The 27,566-nt window shown below is 40.8% G+C and overlaps 3 protein-coding genes across 14 annotated transcripts; all 3 read right to left on the bottom strand.

Moving 5' to 3' along the window:
- Nucleotides 1-2: 2 nt before the first annotated feature.
- Nucleotides 3-27,133, bottom strand: LOC117136407 (MAP/microtubule affinity-regulating kinase 3). 11 transcript variants are annotated; one of them, XM_033297314.1, is made up of 16 exons: nucleotides 26,324-27,133; nucleotides 22,693-23,514; nucleotides 12,635-12,850; nucleotides 12,355-12,575; nucleotides 11,957-12,238; nucleotides 11,711-11,895; nucleotides 10,516-10,628; nucleotides 10,268-10,451; nucleotides 9,871-9,985; nucleotides 9,685-9,812; nucleotides 9,458-9,620; nucleotides 5,696-5,766; nucleotides 4,542-4,665; nucleotides 340-489; nucleotides 155-273; nucleotides 3-93 (listed from the first exon to the last, which is right to left on the bottom strand). In XM_033297314.1, exons 2-16 carry the CDS (start codon nucleotides 23,374-23,376, stop codon nucleotides 35-37), a joined length of 2,814 nt encoding a protein of 937 aa, XP_033153205.1. In that variant the 5' UTR covers nucleotides 23,377-23,514; nucleotides 26,324-27,133; the 3' UTR covers nucleotides 3-34. The 11 variants fall into 11 exon arrangements, with proteins under 11 accessions (XP_033153205.1, XP_033153204.1, XP_033153206.1 ...); XM_033297313.1 differs by having other exon boundaries at nucleotides 5,696-5,784; nucleotides 10,283-10,451; XM_033297315.1 differs by having other exon boundaries at nucleotides 10,283-10,451.
- Nucleotides 14,531-16,660, bottom strand: LOC117136412. Of its 2 annotated transcripts, none has more exons than XM_033297320.1 (2): nucleotides 15,848-16,656; nucleotides 14,531-14,618 (listed from the first exon to the last, which is right to left on the bottom strand). In XM_033297320.1, exons 1-2 carry the CDS (start codon nucleotides 16,262-16,264, stop codon nucleotides 14,574-14,576), a joined length of 462 nt encoding a protein of 153 aa, XP_033153211.1. In that variant the 5' UTR covers nucleotides 16,265-16,656; the 3' UTR covers nucleotides 14,531-14,573. The 2 variants fall into 2 exon arrangements, with proteins under 2 accessions (XP_033153211.1, XP_033153212.1); XM_033297321.1 differs by having other exon boundaries at nucleotides 14,532-14,618; nucleotides 15,852-16,660.
- On the bottom strand, nucleotides 24,006-25,586 carry LOC117136409 (meiotic recombination protein W68). Its single transcript, XM_033297316.1, has 2 exons — nucleotides 24,870-25,586; nucleotides 24,006-24,811 (listed from the first exon to the last, which is right to left on the bottom strand). Exons 1-2 carry the CDS (start codon nucleotides 25,234-25,236, stop codon nucleotides 24,183-24,185), a joined length of 996 nt encoding a protein of 331 aa, XP_033153207.1. The 5' UTR covers nucleotides 25,237-25,586; the 3' UTR covers nucleotides 24,006-24,182.
- Nucleotides 27,134-27,566: the final 433 nt, after the last annotated feature.

The following is a 27,566-nucleotide window of genomic DNA, read 5'->3' as shown; positions in this document are numbered from 1 at the left end:
CGGCCGCATTCCCCTCGTTGTTCGTTTGGTTAAGTCACAGCTTGAGTTCAAAAGCAATGCGCGACGCAATGTTCTTGAAGCCAATGCTGGTGCCTGAAGATCAATAGACAGTTGAGTTATTTAAGCTTTACTTAGTAATATAAAGAAATCATACCGGAGATTCGCTTGAAGCGCACTCCATTCAGAGAGAGTCGTGGCAGCTTGCACACTTCTATTTCCCATTGCACCAGTGAGTCCGTATTCGGATCCCCATGCACGCACCACAGGACGAATCTATGAAGTAAGGTAAATCATTAATAAATACAAATTTCTTTCAATGATATCCATTAATTTACTCACCTTTCCCGCTGCTCGTAGTCGCAATTATTCTGGTCCAGCACCTCCCTGATCTTTTGCATTATCTGCTCGGGCATCAGGGGCGATGTGGTTTTCATTGACCATGTGAATCGTAGAACTCGTGGCTTAGCCGCCTCGTCTGCGATTGTGGGACTGAAAATATATAACTTATTTATAATCGAAAGTCTCGCGGTCCACAGCCGTTTAAGTGACATTTGTACGTTATTCTCTCTTGCAAATTTGTGTAATGATTTATTAATGTAATAAGCTGCATACTCTTTCATTGCACTTGATTGCTTTCAAAAATTAAATCAATTTCATGTTTCAACAAGTTTCAGGACGTTATTTGTACTCTCATTTCAATTTGGCTCATTTTTATATTTTTAAGTATTAGAAAAGTTTAAGTCAAATATATATCCTTTATTTGTTAACAAACTCCCAGTTTTTTTTTAACCACACCCAGAGTCTCGTAGACAGCAAATGCAAGTGTTAATGGATAATGAAATAAAATTGAAATGCATGTGGGGATATTCTTTTGCTCGCAAATGTTTCACATCGTTTATTATGGATTTATTAAATTATCAATTGTTTTAATTATGCGTTATTTCTTTGAAACTTAATATGTATAGATAACTACTGATCGAGCCACTGAAGGCGCCCGATGATAACACGATCTATAGATAATCAGCTGTACAAATAAAATGGTCACATGCACTAGTGGTAATACATTGTTATTCCTTGAATTTAAGTTAAATTGGTTTTCATGTATCGCTTTGTATTGTTTTTTTAGTGACTACGTGGTATGCTTAATTACTAGATACGCTGCACATCTGGCTTCTGGGTGATTATGAATTGCAAGATCGTTAGTTTGCTGGCTGGCTGCTTGGTTGGTTGGTTGGTTGGTTGATATTGATATTGATTGATTGTATGATCCACAGATACAATTTAATTCAAGCTCATATCGAAATACAAATACAGATCCATACATACATACACATACATATAAATACAAAGATCGCTAAATAAAATTCAAGATCATCGTTACAAAATTAGCAACTTCTTTTGGTGTTTTATTGTGGCTACTATAAAATAATGATTTGGGCGAAAACACCACGCACTTTAGTTCAGTTTAGATCGTTTTAGTTGAGTTAGGCTTAAGTTAATTTACTTTTTGCAGTTATATCTCACGTTCACTTCATCAGTGATATTTGTTTGTTTGTATAACTATAATTGCGATACGCATTTAACATAAATATATATGTAGTTTAGGTAGTACTCGTAGGTGTAATATTTAGTAGTTAATATAATCCATAATCGTGACAGTGACAGCAATAGTAGTCAGGATTCTCTCTGATCATTGCATTTATCATATCTTGGTTTCTTAGTGGATTTCTGTTTGTTTCGGTTTCGTTTCGGTTTTAATTTGTATAATTCTTTATTTATTCTGTATTGCCTTTTGCTGGTCGCGGTCGCTCCTCGCATCGTTTTACAAACAATGAAAACAAAGGGTTTCGTAATTTCTGTTTGTGGTTGCTTTACTTTTAAATATATGTATATGTATCTTTAATTTATATAAATTTATATGTATAATTAGTTAATAATTGTAATAAAACATAGGCGTATTTGTGAAATTTCAATTTAACGCAACGGAACTCAACGTTGTCGGTGTTCATTTGAAGGGGTTCGAATCGAAACCGGAAACGGATCTGAACTCGAAATGGAATTCGAAAGCGATTTCGGATCGGCAACGGCAACGTGAACAGTATCGTTTCCCGATCTGATCCGATCCGAGCGATCCGATTGGATTCGACCATATCTGTGTCTGTCTGTTCATATCTGAACCTCTCCGTCACGCGCGTTTACTCTAGGGGAATCGTTTGTTTCAGTTTCAGTTTTAGAACTATTAACAAGAAGTAGTTAATGCTTGTTTTGTTAATTACTGGTTTGGCCTAAAATTAAAGAAAAAATTTTAAACAAATTATTCACGGCTGGAAAAAATATTAATAATGGGTAAAACAAATACCAGAAATGAAACCAAAGAAGACAGATAAGAATAAAACGGAATATGGGTAAGTTTCATTTTTCATGTTTCTTCATAGAAAAAGAAAAGTAAACGCAATCGTTCTTCAACTGATAAGTACATTGCACATTGTACACTTCACAATTTTTGTCTTTCTATTTGTCAAAGAGCATAATCGTAATTAATTGAATCATGTATTTAATAAATGAAAGAAATAGACAAGAACAAAAGAGCCTTCCTAGCGTGAGGTGATATAATGGATGTACATAGTTGTACAAAGCAAACGTGGATATACAGGATTAGAAAAACTACGTAATATTTATATATGCTTTTTGTAAGAAATCAATCGAGAATAAAACAAACTAAAGGTTGTGACGGAGATTTTGAGAGCGTAGAGAGGAAGCGACAGACGTCATCAGATTATTATTATCAGATTATATAGTTGGATTCAGTTCCGTATAACGTGTACTTTTTCGCACACTGTCACATATGCTTGTATGTATAGTTTTGTATTTGTTTAGCACCTGAATCAGAGGCGGATTTCTATTTTGGATTCGAATATTGATATTGCAATCGGTGTGATGAGTTTGAGTTCCGTATTATTTTTCGTTTATAGTAATTGATCAATCGTATTATATGGTACATCCCGACCGAATAGCCAGTCATTCACTGTTTCTAAGGCTGAGCCACATTCAGAGTATATTTCACAAATTACATATGTAAGTAGTATGGTACGTATGCTAACTAAATATGGATAGGAATAAAAATGTTTTAGCAATGCATTGCGAGCGTCTAACTAATCGACCGAACCGACATATGCACCCCACCCATCTTCACCGATCCACTGATCCACCGATCCACAATCACCGAACCCAATGGAACCACCACAACAAATTAGGGGCATAGTGAGTGCATCGGACCGATGTGGTGCATATGCGAGTTGGCGGTCATTCTTAAGCAAAAGTCCTGGGTGTACGTTAAATGTGTGTTGTTAGGTGTTTGTTGTATATACATAGAGAGTACATACTTTCCTGCTGAAAGTCTTTCAGTTCAACAAATGGAAAAAAATGTAACAAAACAGAAAAAAAAGAAAAGAAATTCCATATACAAAACATGTGCATATCATTAGTGGAGGATAATCAACTGTTTCATAATTATGAGTTAGCTTTTCGGATTAAAACAAAATATAGCTAATTATCTCATAACGCCCATTACACTTTTTATCCATCATGCATGCGAATGCAAGTGCTGGTTGTCATTTAATTAGTAACTATCCTAATCGGTCGAATAACTTGCGCAGTTGCATAGCAGTTATGTTGGTTGATATGGGGAACTTTCTTTTATTAGTTGCTAACTTTATTTATCCTGGAAATTGAAGCTGCTTCTCTCTCTGTCTCTCGATAAAATTATTAATTTAACAGGGTGCAGTTAAGTAGTTTAACAACGTGATTTTTGTGAGAAGGTGAGGGGGCTAGACATGAATATCCAAAACATTGAAACTATAGTGCACACCCTTCTTAGGGGCAACACAGTGCGATTCAGTCCATAAAAATAAAACTTATTAATGCAGAAATTACGAAACGTACTTGTCAGTCATGATGCCCAGATTACTACAATCGCCAATACTGTATAGTTATACAATTTTCCCAACTAAACCTATACCTTTTCATCTCAAATGGTGTCTGTGGTTCCTCTTCGCCTGTCCTTTCTCAGAGCTAAGCTCAAAATAGCTTTTAACTGTAGTCTGTTTTGATTTGGAAAATTCTGCATATCCAACGGGTGTTTTTGAACGAGATTTTTTAGTTATGTGCTCGATGGACATGGCATTGCAACTTGTTTGGTAGCGATTACTTTTGGGGCTGGTTTCAGTGATTTATTGGCGGACTCTCAGAATGGACTCGGTACGAAATACAAACATGAGCATAATAAACACACATGGATGTATGTGCGGCAGATATGCAATTAAATGAAACATAAATATGAAACATAAAATGATAAACGAGAAAAAATCAAACAAACGAGAAGTAAATTAAAAAAGAAATAAATAAACCAAATTGATGTAAGAAAGAATAACAAACGAATAATAAATGTATCGAATTGCAGTTTGCATTTGCTTTTCTTGTAATATTCCATTAACTGAAGAAATGAATTTGCCACTTTGTGATATCTTAAAGCCACTACTTACCGTTTGCTAAAACGTGAGGAGAGTTTGGAGAAGAAGCTCATGCGACCCGGATGTGAGGAGTCGCCGGAGGCACCGCTGGTGCCCGAGTATTCCAGCGCTGTGTTGTTTCGTGCTCTGGTTTGACCTAGGGATTGCAATGATTCCATAGTTAGATTCGGATCGCTAACGCACTCAAGGATGTGTACACAAACACAGACTAGATGCTAACTGATTCCGTTTGGTTTTTAAACTAGGGTATTACTAAAGTAACTCCGAGTACGTACATACGGCTCCACTGCTGGGCTCAAAGTGCAATGCAAGTATATAACTAAGAAATAAATGCTATTTTCTAAATGATGTGGTTAACAACTAGTTTACTCACTGGGAAAATCTAAAGTTATTACAATTTAACTAAATCAAAACTTATCTTCCAATTGAATTTAATATTCTATCATTTAATATATTCTTTAAACTCTCCCATACTATTGACTTCAATTGATAACATGTACTAGTAATCTCATTGCACTTTGTCCCATATGCAAACATTTTTCAGTTAACTTTATTTTTAGTGAACGCGCGATAGCTGAATATAGACAGACAAATGTCCGTTCTCGATCGTAGAGTAATTTTGGTCGCTATGAATAGTTTTCCATCCGTATTTCCAAATACACAAATATATCAAATATTTACAGGTGGGCGGTTTTGGATGGGATTTGGTTGATTCGATGCATAAAAGGCAAACGAACTAGATTTACGAATCCACTTAGACAAACGTGCAGAGGGGTGCGGCCTTGGATCGCGGAAATCATAAGCGATGCGATGTATAAAAACATAAAGTAAACATTCAGTTAAATGGATCGATCGAGTTAATTATATAGTAATTAATCGCTTGACAACCTAAAAAAATAATAGAGGCGCGTTTGATATGCATTTTGTATGGAGAAGAGGTGCAGTGGGGGATACAATTGAATTGTTCTAGTGGATGCAGCATGAAAACGGGTTCAGATTCAAAAATAAAATCAAAAACATCACTCGAAAACGCGTTAACATCTACTAATGAGTTTAGCCTAGTTCGGCCTTCAATTATTTATTTAAATGTTTTAGTAGAAGAAGGTGGGGATAAAATTAAATTATTATCTTTAAAACTAATAAAAATAAGTGAACAGAAAACTCACCAGAGTGAAAGGTTGAACGTGATGGAACATTCCTTGGAAAGTGTCTGCTTGATTTAACAGCCGATGCCATTCTAAGTCGATCGAACAGACTATATATGTACAATTACGATACATATGCACACATAGGTATGAATGGAAATCAAATCAGTATCGAATCAGTTCGTCGGAGTACATTCAAATCCAATGAATCGCATTTCGGGAAACGAATATGGTTTTATCAGTATAAGATTGTTGTTTTTTTTTTTAGTTTAGTTTGGTTTGTTTGTTTTTCCATTAAATATTTGTTGATTGTTTTTGTTTGGAAATGTGTAATCGTTTGTACAGAACCGTTCGAGCGTTCGTCCCGTGTTATGATCGTTAAAGATAATGTTTTGGTGAATGGAATGAGTAATGGACGTTGGGTCATCATCATCAAATCGAACCAAATCGTATGGAGTTTCGAAGCGTTACCCATGTTGCGTCATTGGCCAATTGGTAGTTTTCAGATTTTGGTGTTCGTATTTCGTAATTGTTTTCGAGATCGGTAGGGATTGGATTTCGTATTGGGTTGTATGTAGGATGGCAGCAGGCGGGTGTAGATGGTCAGAGCAGCGCGAATCAAGCAGTTCGTTTGATTGATGTGACAAATTGATGATGTTAACCAAGGGTTTATGGTTTTGTATATTGTTTTATCGATCACGTCGCAGACATAAACAAAATGAAAAGAAAAAAATAAAAATAGATCATGTAAATTTTCTTAAAAAGACAAGCACTTAAAAATACGTTTCTTAGATATTAAATCGGATACGACAAACTTCGACTGTTTCGTTGGTTGTATGAACATGAATATATGCAGGAATGTAGAGTATACTCGAAAGCTCGGCAAACAAGAAGGTTTGATCCTTCAAACTACATGAAAGCATTATTTGATGGGACATGCGTTCGACTGACTATCGAGAATCCATTTTGTAAACGTTCTTGTACTTCGGGTGGAGCAATTTATCAACTGAATTTTTATTTATTAGCACAAACTAGAAAGCTCGTCTAAGGCATTATGTCCTAATACGATACGCGATGAACGTTCAAAAGTTGGGGGTTATTATTCGAAGTAGTACGCATATAGTAGTTATACGGTTAGATACATGAAGATCGTACATTGGAGAGCATATAGTATTTAAGACCAGGTACAAAAGTTACAACAGCAGCACAATAACAGACTATATAGAACTGAGTTGTTAAGTATCGGTAGGTAATAACATTAACAATAAACGAAAACACACAATAATGGAAAAAATTCAATTATACTGGCGATGGTAGCAGAGTCAATAGAGTTTTACTGACAGAGACAGACATGCATGAGGAAACAAACAAAATAATGAGTTCTTATTTTAGAAACTTGGATTTCGATCGCTAAAATTCAGGCGACTTATTGGACTTTCCCAATGCGAATACGAAATAAAAAACTATTCACTTGATAAGGGTGTAAATCTGGTAGTTCCTATCAGTTTACTGGAACACCAAGCGGGCTAAGGTCGAGCAATATGTCTTGGCATCGCCGCCAATTGAATTTCGTTTAAATGAATCACAAAAGTATACCAACAAAATCAGAAAAATATAACCAAACCGTACGCTAGTTGTATATACTTAAGCAATATATCATTTTATGGAAAGGGTCGTGTTCGCATACGTTACGTCTTACGCAAGAGTTACGTGAAAAATACAAATGAGCCATCAAGTCGATTAGAGAATAACTACAATACTTCGATTATGCTATCAATAATTGCAACGAAACTGCAATTATTGGGTATTTGACACGCCCACGACCCTTAGTTCAATGAGGCACAATAAATATCTCTTAACGTAAGATGCATTTTCACTCACCAAATTTGTTCGATTGGTTTAGTTCGGTTCGAATCCAAATTGAATTCAGTTCAAACCACATTCATATCATTATTTGCATATGCATTTTCAAATCGGATTGGTTTTGTAGTCGATTCGGTTAGCAATAATTGTTGAATTGTTGGATTGTTATTGTTGGTTTTGTTCAGGTTTTCAATTTGCATTACGAGTACGATCGAAAAGGTAGTAATAGTAGAGTAGTACAATAATTGAGCGTCGATAGGAGGACGAAGGAGGTTGTTGCAGATTCAGATTCGTAGGTGGTGGTGTTATTTGTTGTTGCGGATATAGAACGCCACAGAGAATGGATGTACATATGTGGTAGTGTAGTAGTTATCAAAATTAGACATTTGGTTTGTAAACAGACAATGTTCAAAATTGTAAAAAACATGAAAAGATAAGAAATTTACATTATTCAATTGATCAAATTGGTTAGGTCGTTAAAAATACACTGGATAAATAGATAAATACAAAACGAATAGAACAAAACTAGGATAGGCCAACGCTATAAACTAAGAGAAGAGTGAACGGTAAACAAATCAAACAGAACACCTAATAAATACTTATAAATACGGATAATAATAGATGCTTAGTCACTAGCCTAACGACCATCGCTTGGTTCCATTCGAGGTCGTAAAATAAACATATTTAATCAAAGCTTTTAAAAATCTAGGCCTGGGTCATAATCATTAAATTGTAATGGCTACCAACAGCCAAGTTTTTTTTTAACATATGTATCACGCACAGAACAAATACCTCTAGAACACTTTTTGTAACCTTTAAGTATTTAAGCAATTGTTATTATGGGGCTGTTACAATTCTAATTTACTTTTATAATCCAGTTCAATTTAAGGACATATTAGCTAAACCATCTAGTATCTAGTTCTTTAATAGTAATAAATTGCAATTCTTTTGCAAAACATCAAAGGCAGATTGGAATTCAGACGGAACAATGGTCATGTATAGATTTAAAAGTGCTTGCTGTCTAGTTGTTTTTGTTTTTCGGTGACGGGTATACAAAGTTCTTTGTGAATGATTCCGAGTCGATGATTCATGAAGATGAAACGGCGAAATGATTGTCAAAATGCACAATAATTCTCCCAAACAAATAAAATGCCAGCCAATATTTTAAATAATAAAGAAGAAACCGAAAGCAGTTGAATTTCAAAGAATGCGTTAATCAAACTAAGAGAATTTGGTTTGTTTGGTTGTTGCGTTTTTTTGTTAATTACTCAAGTGTATACCTCGTTCCGAGCGGGTCATTTGAGACCGAGACGCAGCCGTCTGTAGAGGGGCGAGGGCTCGAGACAGACGCGCTTTTGGTATGACCTTTTCCAGCGGGAGCTGCCGATCCACTGCTGGTAATTTGCATGTTTTAAGTTTAGGCCGAAAAGTGGTAGAATCGTAATCGTAAATATGACTTTGTTTTGGTTTTGTTTGGAAAGAGTTTCGGTTTTTTTAAGATAACCAAATGAAACGATGGGTAAATGATAAACAAGTAATTTTTGAGTGTGCCAAAGGCACGGCAACTAAAGAGAACTGAACTGTGCGTGACTATATACAATTAAATGTCGTTCGATCTTCCAAAGATCTGCTCTACGTTTTTGTATTGATGGGATTATAAGCTGCTGCGGTATCTAAATGCCATCTAACCTCCGGATTCAATCTGATTTGATCAGATCGTTTTGCGTGCGAACCAAAGGCAAATAATATATATATATATATAATTGTGGCAGGCTCCATCGCTATCGACTGACTGAACAACTAAATAAGCCTGCCAAGTGGGGAATGTTATGATGCAAACAATAACTGGGTAGTAACTCGTACAGCAGTTTAAGACTCAAACTAGAACTTATAATCAGAACTAGCTTAACTCTCACGTACTTTGTCTCTGCAGGAATAACGTTGGTTTTCTCCGTCGACGAAGTCTTTTCATAAAGCGTGGTGGAGCGACGTGGAATGATGCCACTTGTGCCGCTGACCGTGCGATTGCCATTCGTCGGATCATACTTCGTTGCCGTTCGCGGCTTGGCGGGACTGTTCAGTGCTGTGAATTCAGTAATAATATAAGTCTCTTTGCTCATTTGATCAATCATCATATTAGCACTTACTGGTGTCTGCCGTGGTGAGCATCTTTTGGGTGGCCGAAGCAGGTCTCTGATTCTGAGCGGCCAGTCGCGCTGTGTTCTCCTTAATCGTAGCCGAGTCGATTGTGTTCTGTCGCTTAAAGTTGCTGCCACTGCCGAGGGCAATTTTAAGCTTAAAATGTATATCACATCATCTGTCAAGCTACTTACACTGATGCTCGATCCGCCGCTGATCCTGCAGCATTGTAGTTATTGCTTGGATTAACCGCACCAACGGCTCCCGTGGCCGCCGCAACTGTTGCTGCCGCATTTGTCGGTCCAACACCTAAAAAAAAACATTTAATCGTGCATTAAAATGGGTACTTCCGCACATTGGCATACATTTTAACCGAGGTAAAAATTTTCTTGGACAAAACTGCTTATACTCACTAACTATGGTAGTTGAGTGACGGATTAAATAGCGCACATCGGATTAGTAATTTTAAAAGGAAAGGTTAGTCTGAGTTCTCTATACAAATGTGGGTTTCCTAACTCTGCATGTTCGACCAAGAAAGTTTTTACTCTTGATTAAATATAGATGAACCGTTAGCCCCAAAGTGGGACTTACGCAAAGTTTCCGCACCAGACGAGGCTCGGCGACTTGGCTTCGTGCTGGACGCCGATATGCTCCTGTGGACTCCTCTGTGCGTGGGACTCTGGACACTCGCGCTGCCAGCATTGGCGCCCGCATCGTTGCCCGAGATGTTGCGCAGTGAGAGCGAGGAGCCAGACCGCGATCCGTCACTTTCCGGCTGCGTGGAAGAAAATACTCTTTTAGCACTTCTGCTGGTCGGAATGTAAAGGCCACCAACTTACGTCTGTACTCTTGCGACCCAGCAGCAAATATGTGGCGAAAACATCGTCGTAGCGCACCTGGGAGAGCGAAGCCTCGATCTCCGATCGATTGTAACCCATCGCGACTAGAGCTTCTAAACATCGCGATGCGGAAATGACAGACAATTTGGATGTGAGTGGAATGTTTTTATAGACATTCAGTGGAGATATTAATACGATTAGGTAGCGCATGCAAATTTATTACAGTTACATTATATATTTGGCTATGAAATCACCGATAGTCGAACTGATATAGTTCGATGTCGAATAGCCGGAATTGTGTGTTCTTTTGGCCTTCAACTGAACAATTGGCAGTAAGAACATTGGATAAAAAGAAATCAGGTATATATGTATGTATTTAGATCATGCAGCTAGCGAAATAAAATAATACAATTATCATCGGCGTGACAGGACCCAAACCGGATGCAATCTCGAATTTTTCTCAGAGAACCTCATTTATTCGTTTGTTCGTATATCTGTACACATACCAACAGATATTTACACTCGCAACAAGTAAAAGAAAAACCAATAAAAGATAACAAAGTCATACAACAAAAATTCGATTTTCCCTTGGCTGGCGGTTCAAGATTGATTTAATTTTAAGATTATCCGTTCTCTTGAGCTGGTTTGATATCTTCCTTGACGGTCTGTTTGTATGTAGAATTTTGAGGACAGAAAGTGAGAAAGAGAACAGAGAGTTGGGGGTTAATGCGGAACTCTGGGGGTCGAGCGTTAACGTTTCCACTACACAGATTGCATACATTTTTAGGTGGACCCTTCCGCTCGTCGATCAGAAAGTTGACCATTAACATCAAGGTGTACGCACTACGCCGAATCGAGAGCGAATTCTTGGCACCGGTTTGTGACCCCGCAGCTATGTGAGAATTTACAAACGAAACACCATAAAGGTAATTGAATTTAAAATACAAACATCAGGATAACACAACACTGGGAGAACCCAAGTAAAAGGAATTCCGTAAGCAACATTCAACTACAAAATGAAAACAAGTTTATAAAGAAAGAGTTTACAAAGGAACTAGTAGTATTACATTACATAAACAAAGATCGCTTGATAACAGCAATAAAACACAACGAGCAATTGGCAGGCAAAACTCCATTCCACACACAATTCGTTAATAATATTAGTAATAAATTTTGTATACAGTACCCGTCTTACCTATCCGCTTGGGATCGGCTAAATCGGCTTTGGGCTCAATATAGGGCTTGAGTTCGTCCTCCTCAAACCCCATGTTCATCCACTTGTCGCCCATGATTGTTTCCAGACTAGCACGCTTTGCAGGATTCAGTACTAAGAATTTGCGGAGCAAGTTTTCGCAGTCAGTCGACATATAGAAGGGAATTCTGTAGGGATAAGCGATTTGGTTTAGTAAAATTCACTTTCAATTTATCTTGCCACACATACCTATATTTTCCTCTGAGCACGCGTTCACGCAACTCCCTCAAGGTGGAGCCGTCGAAGGGCAGGGAACCGCTCACTAACGTATACAGGATGACGCCCAACGACCAAACATCGACCTCGGGTCCGTCGTACTTCTTGCCCTGAAACAGCTCCGGTGCCGCATACGGCGGACTACCGCAGAACGTGTCCAGCTTTGAGCCGGGTGTGAACTCGTTTGAAAAGCCAAAGTCAGCGATTTTGATGTTCAGTTCGCTGTCCAGCAAAAGGTTTTCAGCTTTTAAGTCCCTGTTATAGATAAAAAAAATCTGTTAATAAGGTGCCAACTATATTAATGGGTCTTTGGTTTGTCCTAGCATGTTTAAATAAATCATCTGATTTTAATTAGCATTTATTACTCTTACCTGTGAATTATTCTTTTTTGATGACAATATTGCACGGCTGAGACGATTTGTCGAAACTTGACTCGCGCCTCCTTCTCCTTCATGCGTCCGTGGAGAACCAGATAGTCGAAGACTTCTCCGCCGGATGCGTACTCCATGATCAGATAGAGCGTCTTCTCCGTTTCGATTACTTGGAACAATTTAACTATGTTGGGGTGATCCAGCATCTTCATTATTCTAACCTGTGGGCAGAGTACGATTAGTAAATATGTCAAGATATTCTTTTAAGCGAAGTACAAACCTCTCTAAAGAGTTTCTGTAGTGACCCAGGATTGAGTTGGGTCTTGTCAATTATCTTGATGGCCACCTCCTTGCCAGTGGGCAGGTGTTTCGCTAGTTTCACCTTGGCAAAATTGCCCTTGCCGATCGTCTTTATGAGTTTGTATTTGCCAATATGCTCCTCAGTAGCCCGCCATCGCATAGGAGCACTACTCCGCATTTGCATATTAGGCGAACCCTGTAAAAACAATGGTGAGGGGTAAGTAAATTTATATTTTTTGCTTAGTATCAGGGGTCGGTACTAGTAGATATAAAACCCAACAATTCTGTTACAATCCTGATTTATGACCCGTTTAAGAACGCATTGCTAACGATTAATAGTTATATTAAATGAGATTTTAAACCACATTGGTATCGGTTTCTCTGAACCAAATGATGAAAATGATATTGAAATATGGTAGATAATGGATTTTGATTTTATCCCTGTTTACCTGCGCAGCATTGTTGCTGTACACATTACTGCGGTTTGACACCACGCTAGGTACGCGGCTAGTGGGATGATGTCCTACAGGCGGGTGAGCTGATCTGGTCACATGCTCTGCTCGACTGGAATTGTACGGCGGAATGGGTGCCACAATTGGACGCTCCGAACGTCTTTTCGAACTGGCTGCATTACTTCCTGTTCCTGAGGCACCAGATGCTCCAGAGGAGGCTCCATGACTATGTGAGGACTTTTGGGCCAACAAAGCTTCAAATTGTCGCAAATTCTCCTCACGCCGCTTAGACGCTGAAATGGTGGTGGCCGTTAGCTTAGATGGAGCCACTCCATCCACCACGCTGCTACTGCTACCGCCGCGACTGGCCGAGCGGGAGGTGGACGTGGTGGAGGAGGAGCTCCTGGCCGCCGGAGTGGGTGCAGTTCCAGCTGGTCGCCATACCGCTGGCTGTTTCTCGTCCTGCAAGTGCTGCTTCTGCTTAAGAGTGGCCCTCATGGCCAGCACCGTATCATTATTCTTCGTATCGGAGGCAGTACGTGCCAGTTTAGCCTTCACAGCATTTGCTCCGTTTGCGGCAGCAGCCGAGTTCTTGGAATAGGCTCCGATCGAATTACGACCATCGCTGCCGCGCTGGAATTCCGATATCATCAGCTCATTGCTGTCATCCAGTTCGCCTGCCCGCCTGCCGCCCAAATACTGAAAATCATTCTCGGAGGACATGTCACTAATGCCTGGTCGCAGAAGGTTTTCCGTTTCACCGTAGCGCTTGCTCTGCTTGCGCTTGATCTCCAGTTTCATCACGTCCATCGATGATTGGGATTGTTGGTTTTGCTGCTGTTGCTTAAAGCTCTCCTCTACGTTATGGATGTGCTTCTCGATGGAGCCGAGGGCAAAGGACACACCGGCATCGTCTTCGGTGGACAGCAGGCGTGGCATAGGCGGCTTTTGGCGTTCTTTGGGCGTGGGATGCGGCTGCAGGGTGGGCAGAGCCGATACGGCTATCCTGGGCAATGGAGTGGCTTGGGCATCACGTCGTCGAAGCTCCACTATGCTGTCATCTTCGGTGGCTCCATCGAGATCCTTGTTGGCAAGATGTGTTTGATGCAGTTCCATTTCCTTTTCCGTTTCCGGCAAGTTACTGCTGCTATTGTTGTTGTTGCTGCTGCTGTTGATGCCGCAGCTGTGGTTGCTGTTCTGGTTGCTAGATGGCGCCACACTGAGCTTGGGCGGTGCAGGTGCCGCCCCCTTGCGGGCGGCATACAGCCGGACACTCTTCCTGGTGGCATCGCCGCGATTCAAGTCAGGTGTTGTGGTAGTGGTGGCCTCCATAGCTCCCCCGTTTTGCTGCTGATTTCGGTTTGTCTGTTTTTTCTGTTTAATTTTTTTGTCGTGGCACTACTTCCCTTGAGTGTGTTGGTGCACAAGTACTTGTTGCTCGGAGAGATCGCTACTTTAACTTTTTTCTTATTTCTTTTTCAAGTGGCGCTTGGCGTGTTTATTGTTCTTACACTGTGAGTTTGGGGAAAATTATTAAGTTGGGCTTGGGTCTTCGGAAGTACAATGCAGCTCACACCGACAGGAGTAAGTGCTTGTGTGTGCGTTCGTTTGCATTGGGCTTTCTAAATTCTCAACGTTACTTTTGTTTGTTTTTTGTCGCCTAACCAACACACAACAAGTCGCAGTTGTTGCGCATTAAAACCTCGAAAATGAATTAAACACACAGCCAGCAACTTCCATTTCTACGTATGTACATATGTATGTACAGATGGGCGGACAGGGAGTGTGTGTGCGTGATATTTACGACAACAGGCGGACAAGAGCTAATCTGTCTCCCCGGTGACACTGAAATAAACACACGGCAGGCGATGTGGGGATGTGAAAGGGAGGGCAATATACCTAAACACACATACATACATCCATACATAGCAAAAGAGAGTGTGCGAGAGAGAAAAGCGAAGTGGCACCTACACACCTGTGGTGGAGGTGAGCTCTTGTGCGTGTGTTTGTTTTTGGCCTCTCACTGATTTGCTCTCTCCTATTTCTACTGCTGTTGCACAAGCTCAGCTGAGATGCCCTCGCTCTCTCTCGTGTGTGTGTCACGCTTTTCCTGTCCCCACCCCCACCCTCCTCTCCCACGCTCTCTTTTCTGTTTTATGATTCATTTGCCTTTTCGCTATTTTCCTTTGTTGCTTTTAATTACTGTCTAAATAGTTACGATGTGGAGATCTACAAGTATCTGAACAATTCGTCCGTACGAGTCGTTAGTTGCTGGCTGGTTATATTCCATTTTTATTCGTCGCTGCTTCAGTGAGCAAAGCGAAAAGCTCCAATGCACACACACAGACACACACATGCACGGTCGCACCAACACATTGAAGCAAATGAACTACTTTTAGACAATTGAGCCGACTTTTTCACTGCTGAAAAACACAGTTAGGCTATATACATTGGTCGTTTGATAGTGTGTGAATATTTTCTTTCTTTTTTTTTCACTTGGTCTATGGACTATAAAAAATCACATTTCGCGCAAATCCCGATTATTAAAAGGTTCGTTTCGTTGGCCGGAGAAGTTCTTTAGCCACACACACTTATCTTATCGCAGAGGCACGCGGCTTTCGCAATTTTTCGCACTCATTTTACGTGGGGGTTTGGGTATTGGTACTAAATTATAGCTCCTCCTCTGTAACTCTGACGTAAACGTCGTCAACTGACTACGACTACAACTATACGATATACACCAACAAAAAACACAGCAAAACGCAGAAGACACCGAAAAACAAAGCTAAACAGGGCTCAGCAGCCAAAGAGCCACTTGGCCACTCAGCAACTGGAACTGGAGTGCCGGAGAGCGAGAGCGCGGAGTATTCCAAAAGCACGGAATCGCTTCGAGCAGCGACGTCGACAGCGGCAGCGGCGTCGGCCTTAATACACCAACACACCAGCACAAGCACACGATCAGTGGGCAGCTCTCTCCACTGGTGGAGCAGTACCACCACCAACACAGTGAGTATCTCTATCCGTATCTGCATCTGTGTACTTGTTCTCCCACAAAGAGAAGCCCCGTTTGGAGCTCGAAAGTTGTGCGAGTGTATGAGTGTGCGAGTACCACTGAGCGTAACGCTGGGAAAGAAACTGTTAGCCGTGTTTGCTGCCATAGTTTAGTGTTCTGCGCATGTGCGCAATATACAAGTTCCACCAAGTTACGCAAAGCGCTTCTTCCCTGATTTACTACGATTATAGTAACATTTGATTGGACTTTGGTTTTCTTTTATTAGTTGATTAGTTGATTATTATCTAAGGGTTCCAAGTCATAAAACCAAAAGGACATGATGACTTTATCACATCTACACTAATCTATCAAATTGTAATCGGAAGACTACGCTCGTCGCGAAGATTTCACTAATCAACTTTCCCTATTCCCCTACCACACTCTCAACACAATAAACGAGAAATACACACAGTTTGGTACTAAAACTGCAATCCCAAAAGAACAATATTATGAACAGCTTGTCGTTAAATAATTGTAGGTCATTTGTTAACCGATACAATGAAATTGGTTATATAAAATATTTAGAGACACAAGTGATACGACAGAAACCAAACACATTAGGTATACTCAAAAATAAATAATCTGGAAAATAGAGAAACTGTCATTTTAACATGTCAAAAAGTGTCTCATATGAAATTTTATCATTCTGTTAATTTGTAACTCGCCAAGTTGGGTTTTAATTTATTTATACGAGCTATTTAGTAGTCGAGCCGGTATAAAGTGTCCGTATTAATTAAGCTAATTGAATAACTTGCAGCTTAATATACATTAAAACAAGACAGCGAGATTTCAGTCAAGCCTATCAGGTCCCTAACAAAATCATTAAAGATAGAATTTCATTTTTCGCATGTTAACTAACAGGAAAATCTAATGAGGTCAACTAATATGAACTTGTCCTCCCGGCAAACAATGAGTACCCGTAATCCCTATTATCCCCTAATCTTTAAACGTATTTGCATTGAGTTTTTATGTAGCACTTTTGTGATTAAACTGAAAATATATATTAGTTTCCATATGGATTATAGGAATTCAATGTGGGGTAACAAAAATCTGAAATTAAACAAAATCCGTAATCAAAATAATAGAAATCGTAATTCATTCGATCGTGGAAAAAAAAACCAAAACCGTGACAGATACAGACAAAAACGAAACAGCGATTACGATTAGATTGAATGAAGGTGGCAGCACAACAACGATAAATTTGCAATGTTCATAAGTGAATGGGGAAGTGTGAGAGACCGACAAACTTTATGGCTTTCTTAAGAGGGAGTAAATCACAACAAATATAACCTTAACCCTTACCTTAACCTTACTAACGCGACTAAACACCTGCCTATAAATCACATAATTGCCAATATCGCAAGCCCCCAATATAAATACTCATATATCTCCCATTACATTAATAATGCAATCGAATCTAACGGGTTACCGTCGAAGGATTTCGAATGTAAGGAACCATCGATAATATCGATAAATTTATATCCAATATTACATACCCTCGAGTTGCGAGCCTTGTCACTGGATGATGCCGACTCCTTGGCCTTGGGCCTTTCCGCCTTACTGGTGGCCACAATGGGCAAGCCGCCGTTCTCGATCATTGTCACCACGATCTTATTGTTCCGACTGCTAACGGTGCCACCACCACCACCGGTTGCGTAGGATGAGTTCGCCGCCGCAGCTGAGGCTGCATTTGTGGCCGCTAGATTCTTCTGCCGCAGGGCGTTCGATAGCCGCTGCTTTCGTTCCGCTCGGGCCTCCTCCTTTTCCCGCTGCAACTTGGCAATAGTGGCGGGCGTGTGGCTCTTGGAGCGCTTGAGAAACCTCATCAGTTGGCTCTTCACATTGGTGGCGGCACTGCCATTTCCCTGGCTTGTGGCATCGCCTATTTCCTCTGCCCTGCTGGATCTTCGGGATATTTGAGCCTTGGTGGGTACCTCTAGGCGACGGAAGACGCCATCGGCCATTCGCACGAAACAGCCCTCCGACATCTTGTGAAAGGAGTCGGATGGCAGTTTGTGGAAATCGCCATTGGGACTGCGGTAGTAGCAGTGATCCGTCCGATGATAGCCATCTCCCACAATATAAAACTCATTGCGCCCCTCCTTCGGCGCCACTACTGCTGCTGCTGATGCCGAGGATTCGGCAGCCAGATCGTCAGTCTTGGCACTTCGATCCACGGGCAGTTGAAAGGCCATCAATTGGGTGGTGCTACTACTGCTCGCACCAGCTGCATCCTCTGCTGTGATAGGCAGGACACTACCCGAAGTCCCCTGGCCGGGATTAACTGGTTTCAGCTCACTGATCGTTACCGGACGACGTTCCGGGTTCTTGCGCATGATGCTTCCATTGCGCAGAAGTGAATCTCGCAGGAGGGAGAGCTCATCCTTACGCAATGGTTGCACCAACGTGGGGTAATGTTTCGAAGACGAAGTCGATTTGCGGGTAGAGGTTCGTCGATTTCCAAACTGTGAAGCCGGTTGTGGTGGTTCCTCTTTGTTGTTGTTATTGCTACTGTTGTGCATCTGCCGGTGACTGGAAGTCTGGCCCATGGTGGGTGCTTTGATGGTTTTGCGGTGGGCGGTTCACTTGGTTGGTTCGTGGCTGGGTTACGGTGGTGTTTCTTCGTTCTCGTCGCGACTCGGTGTTCACGGTATACGGATTATTGGCCCAGTTGCAACGAAACTGAGACACATATTCCCTCGTTCTTCGCGTTGGCAATTATCACAGCGAATTTCGTGTGTAAACATTGAGAGATGCGCGCGTATACGTGTGCATAAAAGTATGAATAAATTTTGTTCGTTTTGTGTATTTTGTGGCACAACAATCACAATTCAGGCGCAGCTTTGTTGCTTTTATTTCGAAAAGACCATCTTGTTAAATTCTATTAGAGCACAATGAGGGAACATTGGAGAAGCAATCGCAGTAAAAGTCACAGTCTCTTGGTCACTAAATTGCAAACACATTCACCGTGCCAATCTTGCTGAGCAAAAATAATTTGGATTCGAAATGCACAGAGTAAAACAATATCATAAGAACTGATAGGCCTATTTAGCAAGCCGCTTATCCAGTTAAAGAAGCTATGGAGAATTTTTAGTAGCACAAATAAATGTTCTTGTTGAATATGAAAGTACCACAAAAGTCTTTGAATCTTATATGAACGTATCTAGTCTTGTCATTCACAAATTCATAGTTCTATGACAATTTTAAATTCATTTCTGAATGTCACAGATACATTTTAATGAGTAAAACCTGTCTAGTTGTGGTTGTATGTATAACCAATTTGAAGAGTTCAAAATTGGGACTAATGAGTGTTGCTAAAAATATGTATCTCTGTGCATGAAGAATATGTTATCTTTGCTTTCTTCTCGGGTATTTGTAAACTTGTTGCTTACATGACGCGTAAGAGGGGCTGGGGGGTGGGTGGTTTTAGATAACAACACATGTCTCTTATCAGTTATCGCACTTTACACATCTCTCTCTGTGTGAGTGTTTCTGTTTTTTTTTTGTGGACACAAGACATTCGCGATAAGTTCCACAACCGTTCCAGCTGGGTTTGCTTTTGAATGGCTGAGTGTGTGTTTGAGAGTCTGTCGCTGAGCGGTTTGTGGATCGTAAGCCTTGGCACGCCCGATACAGATACGCAGATACACAGATAGTAGAAGACCAGCAAAAAAATAACAACAACAAAATAAGCGTTAAAGAGACAACGATGAAGCCCCACACATTGCTGTGGCTATTTCTGTGATTCCCTCTCGCTCTCTACGCTTCCCCGTGTCTCTCTTTCCCTCTGTCCAGTTGTTGTTGCTATTCTTCTGCTAGTTACCTCGTTTAAGCGTTACTTACACGCACACTAGCGCACAGCGACTGTTGCTTTTGCGCGTGTGTTTTGGGTAGGAATTTGTTCGTTTTTTCCTTTCATTCCGCTTTCGTTCTTTTCGCTTGCACTACTACTGTTTTTCTTCATTTTTTTTTGTATTTCTTGTCATACCGTATTTTATAATTAAATTAACTTATCACCCGCAATTGGCTCATTTCTCAATGTATCTGCGAGTTGAAGTGGTTGGCTCAAAAAAAGCTGGATACATTTCACTGGAACTGCAGCACACACACAAACACACATTTATATGCGCACTCACACACAGCGAGTCCAAGCTGGAAATTTATAAATTAAACACTATTTAACCGAATTTATTTATAAACACACGTGCGTGTGTACTTAGTCAGTTAGAGTGTGAGAGCGACTGTGACTTTTCCTACGTCAATTCGGTTTATTTTAAGCTGCGTACTCATGCCCTTGATTTTATTCTAAGTGAGCTTAGCTGATCGGATTAGCCAGTGACGTTGTTCTTTATCGCGGATGTTGTAACGCCTGCGATTTGGATTCGGATTAGGATCACAACGATGAGAACTGCGCTTCAGCTTTTTTGCAATCTCTTCGCCTTACTTCTGTTGTTTTTTTTCTTTATTTTTCGCGTTTTGTATTGTTTGACGTAACGCCCTTGTGCTTGTGCGATAATAACTGGTCACAATGGCAAACAGCGAATTATAAATTGAAAGTAACAAAAATAACAACAAGAATACCAGGGGAGTCAACTCATCGCGGGGCGATAACGATACAGGCTAGGCGATATAGCAACGATATCGGCGGAGAGCGGATAATGACAACAGAAAACAGCGCGACGACGGTGACCACACGAATGAAGTGGAACTTAATACTAAAACAAGCTTTCGACCATCGCTGCTGTATGCTGGCTACTTTTGCCATTGTGGCTGCCGCCGATGTGGATTGTAATTCTGTGGATGTGGCGAGCGAGCGAGCGAGCTTGGCATTTTTGCCAAAGTTCTGCGTCTGGGAAGGTCGTTGTTGTTGTTGTTGCTGTAGCTACTCCAAGACAACAACGACACACCCTATTAAAATCGTATGCAATCTGCAGGTAAGTGCAGGTGATTCATACCCCATCACACGCACACTTACTCAAAAAAAACTGGTAGAAACCACACATATTTCTCGACAAACATTGAAAAACTTAAAAGAGAAGGAGAGAGAACTCGGAAGAGCTTTGGCAAAGGGATCCCCAGTTTGGGAACCTGTCTGGGAGCCAAGCTTAAAGCCCACATAAACATCAACTCAGCATAATTTGAAAAGACTTCCATTAGAAATTCAAGATAGATAAGCAGAGATTCCAGTATGTAGCTAAAAATCTTTAAAGATTTAGAAAAAATCTCTAAAAAATTAAAAAAAAAAAAACAAAAAACAAATAGTTTTTTAAGATTACGTTAAAAACATACTTTTTGTAATATTTATAGTAGTATAAGAACAATATAATTTAAGTTAAAACAAGAAAGAACCCCAAAAACTTTTGTAAAACTGTGGATAAGTTATGATCATCTTGATCTTCATCACACTAAGAACAAAGAATTAAAGAGGATATAACTAGCCAAAGAAAAGAAAAAGTTAGTCACTCACGATTCCACACCTAACGTTCACAAAGGCAAGTAGTTAAGCTTATTTACCTACACCACGTAAACTATTCAAGTGTATGCATGTCGGATACAAACACACAAACTAAGGCAGAAAATTATTTAAAATCAAAACAGTTATATGATTGTGCGGAGAGGAGTACGAATCCCACGGATTTGGCTTGGACAACAAAGATAAATGCTGAGAAACAGAGAGGAGATAGAGCGACCGACGTGATGTGATTATCGAGAATGGTTTAAATACTATAATTGCACTTCTGAATGGACGTCGTCAGCTCAGTATTGACTCAGACTTTTAGTTTTTCGAATAAAGCAAAGTCCACAGTATGTAAGTAAACTATTGGTGCTACCAATTAGCAAGTACCACCCAACATTTTCGTAAAAAAGTAAATAAAGTGACAGTTATATTCTTATATGTCAAACTCATTAAACAGGTCCCAGATATAGAATATTCTTAGATACCAACCCAATTTACTGAACTTGTGGATTTAATACTGTAGCATGGTCCACAACGATATATATTTAATTTAACTGTGTTCACATTGATGATGATATATGTAAGAAAAACAATGAGATGTATACGAGGTTTCGATTACTCATAATATGAGACACCAGTTATTATTGTAGATAAAATTCAAAAAACAAAACGTGTCCCTTACACAGACAGATTTATAAATCTGATACCAGATGATTTTTAAAATACGTTTTTAAAATGCATTTATATATAAATTTCCCCCACCTGACAAAACACAGAATTACTTTTCGTACGACACATTTGACACAGACAAAAGACTTCTGTAAGGCGAAGCTTAGATTCGAATCAGTTAAATCCAGCAGTATGGTGTTTCGTATTCTACACGCTTAATTTAACTTTATGAGTCTTCACTTCACCTTATAAATGGACCAGAAGAAAACTGATGACCCAAGCCACAGAATGCATTGCAGGAGCAAACAAGAGATGGGTTGATGAACAAGGCCCCCAAAAAAACGGACTAAGGGACGTGGGGACGGGTGATAGGTACGGACTCTGAGGAAACCGAAAATAGGACTCACCTTGGCGGACGAGGTTCGTTGCTTGATCGCGGAGGGATGAGCCGAGTGGGTGCTAAGCACATTCTTGTTGACGGTGGGCGCCACTCCGCTGCCGGGGGTGTGGTGATGGTGGTGGTTAATCGCTGAGCTCGCCACCACCGCCGAGTTGTTGCTGGACAAGCGGGCACCGTCGGTGGTCATGTTGTTGGCCACATGATGGTGGTGCTGGTGGCTGTGCTGGTGCGAGTGATTGGTGTTGGCCGCTGACGCCGAAACGGTCGCTGGACCCTGGGAAACTGATCCCACTCCACCTGTCGCTGCCGCCCCCGAGGCCGGCGTGGGCGTGGCCGCAGTGCTATTGCTGGTGGCCGAATTCGAGGACGTTACAATGGGCATCATTGTGTTGGTGTTGGTGTTGGCGACTGGCGTTGTCGTTGGTGGCAGTGACACAATGTTTGCATTGGCCGAATCATGCTGCTGCTGCTGTTGCTGCTGATCCTTAACAGAGTGCGAGGATGTGCTGATCGAGTTGGTGGCGTAGGTGGCGGTTGTGCTGGAGACGGCGGCCTGTGGTGGCACCGCGTTTGTGGCGCTCGATACTGGCGCCGCCGGTGCTGCAACATTGGATGCTGTGCCATTGGACACGCTATCCGCTGGCAGGGCCTCAGGAACTGACTGCAGTGTGGTGCGCATTGCTGTCGACATATTTTCAAACAGTCCAATAGGGATTCTTAGAGATTCTGCACGTGAGATTCGAGTATTTTCGGGAGTCTTTCAGGTTTCGGTGCTTAAAAGTAGACAAATGCCCAGTGGGTTTCGATCATCCGTGGTACTCCTTCACATCTGCAAGAAATAAATGCACGCAATTAGTATGGAGCTAAACAAAGCAGACCACTTGTATCCTTCGGCAATTATAATATGGCTGGCCATTCACTTGCCATTATCAAAAACGTAGCCAATTGCCAGCTCCGATTACCGACCTCAAGCCATAACACTTTAAAGGCACAATAAAAAAAATAATCTCCTTTGTCTGCTCGAGTCTACTAGCTTTGTCCACACAAAGTAATGCAGAAAATCAAGTTGACCACTCAATACGAACCACTAGAAGCAGATTACTCAGACATTACGAGTGTAAATTACTATTATCCGTTATTTATCCACATATTTAAATTATGTTTTGAAAGGCAGGGATCTTAAGGTACTTTAATATTAATTAGTCGTAATATTATATCGACATTATTAAATCTGCATTGAAACTAAACAGTACATTTTATAACATAAACAACAAAATCGGAATTCCAAAGAATTACTATGTTAATTAATTCAAATATTAATGGAAAACTGATTACGCGAACTAATATTTACATACTGTTTCAGGAGTCTTATGGTATTTTTATAGAGATACGTTTTTTACAAACTAATTATTAGCATACCTAAACATCTTTTAAACTAATAATAATTCAAGAGTACGTAAGCAATAATATTTGGCTTATGGGGTTTACCACTTAGCTCTACAAAAACAAGTTCCGATTGATTTTATTCGGTATATAGTCGTCGGTCAGGAAGTCGATGACACTCTCGATTTCGGCCTTCAACTGAACGTCCTGCAGCATGCGCAGTTCCTGCCGCACTCCCGGCTCCAAATTGTGGCGGGCGAGGAGGTCATTGATTTTCTTGTTGTCGCCGGCAACCAGGGCAACCGCTCCAGTGCCGAGTGCGGGAATCTCCGAGGGGTGTAGCCCAATCCAACGCAGTGCAGGTGTGGTTAGTCCTTGGCTGGAAAAACTCATGGACTGTGAGCCATGGCGATAGACGAGCATTATCTCGACACCAAATGGATCGGCGTCCACGAGAATGTAGGCCTCTAGTTGGTTCTCCTCGGTGAGCCGATGGACAATCCTCCGGGTACAGCAATCGGGGTATCCTTTTCCAGTTATCAGGATGAAGCGTCGTTTAAAAGTACCAAATACATTTCTGGATAAGAGACTCTCAAACACTGACTCCTTTTCAACAATCAGCACAAATTCCGCCTGCGTTTCGATACGATCTATCTTCTCGGGATCCGTGGGCAATGTCAGAGGTCCACCATACAAGCTACTGTCCAGAACGTCTCCGTTGGTCATCAGCAGCCTTAGGTCGCCTGCAAGAGTAACCGGATGAGCAGGGAGCCTTTGATCAGGGTTTCCAGATAAACTCACCTGCCACCAGGCCCTTGGAGGCGGCCAGTATGCCCAAGCTTAGGGGGGATGTGCTCAGCATACGACAGACATCTAGCCTGGCTTCGGCAATCCTGGACTGCGACCGGACTAGCAGAGGATTGTCATAGTATAGTCCACGAACGGTGAAACTTCCTCCGCGGACTTGCAATCGGTGCACCCGGGAGATCATATAAATCAGCACGCAAAAGCTGTGACGACTTCCGCGATTATTATAGCTGACTCGTCGATATTCCGAGATCACGTTGCCGGATGAATTTCGGGGAACACTAAGAGTGGCATTGCCATGAACCAAGTTGCTCAGCAACTCGAGGGCAATTCTTTCTATATTCTCCACAAATTCACCCATTGTTCTAGCAATTTACTTATATTACGAACGGATTCTTAACAACAAATATGTACGTCTTCTTGATTTCGTACTCTTGCAATCTACAAAATGAGGTTTTTTAATATCCAAATTAAGAGAAATTTATAATAAATATAATTTTACTTGTGAATAATAGCTTTAGACTTAATTAAGCGACATACATTTTACCATGAACTTGGTTACTAACGCTTAAATTTTAAACAATTTCATTTTTGAATTCCCCCAATTTTATGTATCCTTGCTCCCAATTTCCTTTAGATCTGAATTCGCATGAATTCTACTGTTTACGCGAATCAGTTTAATGATTTGAAACATTCTCTAGAATTCGAAGTGTAAGCACTTTTTTGGTCTAATTTAATTGAATAGGGAGTGCCACGCCCCCGGGGTTTTCTTGTTGGTTCTATGGATGCCTTTGTCACAAGCGGAAACCCCGCAGAAAAATGAGTGAAAACTGTGGGCTAAAACGCTGAAACACGCCCACCGACCTACGCACAGTAATATTTCATAAATACGTAAGCAATTCGTGGACTTACATACCATACGAAAATAAAGTGGGCTTTGCACATACTTATATCTGCTTTTGTAAAAGTTTATCGCGTAAATCGTTGCGTGGAAACATTTCGAGGGGGGTTATAAATAATTTCCGAAAGGAGCTTGCTGGCTAAAAATATACCATCGAAATGAAAATTCCCTTTCGGTGAAAACAACTGTTTTTTAAAAATTTAAGCACGCACACTAGTGGCAAATGAAGAGAGCGCGAGGGAGATGGAGAGTGTCATAAGTTTATGTGAATTTCTTTATTCGGTCCCTCATTTTTCTTCTTATTTTATTATTCTTTTTTCCTTCTTTTTCGTATGTGCAGAAAAGTGTACTCGTTGTTACAAAGCACACATACACCGAGTGTGGGCGGGCGGGGGGTTTTCGCTCTCTTTCGGGGAAGAGAAAGAGAGAGTGGGGGAAAAGAGAGAGCGCCAACGAATGGGCTAGGAAAACTAACGAACGGAACGAAACGGAATGGCAGCCCAAGTATTGATTTGCTGGTTATGGTGCTGCCACTTCTTGTACTTACCAATCAAATACAATTTCCGATCGGCCCAAGAAAAGCTAAAGCTGAAAAGCTATTAGCTCTCTCGCTCAGAGAGGAGTCGCTAGCTGCTGGTCGCTGCTGTTGTTGTTGGTGTTGCCATCGATGTAACGCATATTATTATTTAATTTCTTTCGATTTTCCCAGTTCCTTTTCCGATTCCGTTTACCCGAAAGTGGTTAGGTTTGGAAAGGCTCTGCTTTTTACCGACTTTTACCGAACGAAAACGACGACATACACAACGAAATGCAAATGCAATACATAGCTTTCTCACTCGCTCACTAGCTACCTCTCGACCGCTCTCACTCGCACAGCAGCAGTAGCAGCAGCTCTTTGGTTTTCAATCAGATTTTTCTTTCTTATATTTTCTTATCGCGATGGTTTTTTCGTTCGCTTTTTTTTTAAGAAGAACGGTCACCGATTTTTCACAAAGATTACGAACGCACCCCCACTGCTCTCCCCTGTCACTGAAAAGCCACAATAATAACAACAACAACGACAGTCTTGTTGGCAACAAATGGAAATATTCGCTATATTCTCTGCGCTGCTCTGCCCTTCGCAAAACTAATGTGTATCCGCGATGGGTAATGGGTAACTTGATATTGATACGATTACTAATATTATTGATAGCCGATTAGCCGACATAAGCGGTGGCCGCAATTGGCAAACGACGATTGTCCCGCTCACGCAACGCAGTTAAATATTACTATTTTCCTCCGTCCACATCCACTTTGGCAGCAACAAAAGTATGTACGTCTCGGTCTCTCAAAAAAATTCACATTACGATACGGCAGCCATATTGTAGCAGTGTTGCCAGCTAGACGGTCTTCGAAAATACTAAACATTTTCCCCTGTAACTACTTATATACTAAAAATACAGCGAGCTGTCATCTAAACAACCGCGCCCACAGACTGATTTATTAATTTGCAATTTTAAATAATCAGTTAAATTAAAGTTTCGAGACAGGTTAGGGCTGCACAACTCCATGTACGTAATTGTTTATTGAGATCATTTAAATTCATACGCTAATATATTTTTTCAATATTGACTGAACATACTTTCAGGGGCAAATGACTGTATTTTTGAGCTGCCATGCTGACTTCGGAAACGGTCACTTTGATTTCTACACCGCGCCGTTAACCATCTGGCAGCACTGTACTAAGAGAGCGTGTTCCAAAATCTAAGAGAATAATATATTTTTCAAAAGCGAAAAACAACCAAAAATAA

The sequence above is a fragment of the Drosophila mauritiana genome, chromosome 2R (genome assembly GCF_004382145.1).
Source record: "Drosophila mauritiana strain mau12 chromosome 2R, ASM438214v1, whole genome shotgun sequence".
NCBI classification, from domain to species: Eukaryota; Metazoa; Arthropoda; class Insecta; order Diptera; family Drosophilidae; genus Drosophila; species Drosophila mauritiana.
Note: the sequence above shows the minus strand (reverse complement) of the source record. Positions and strands in the feature narration are given on the sequence as shown.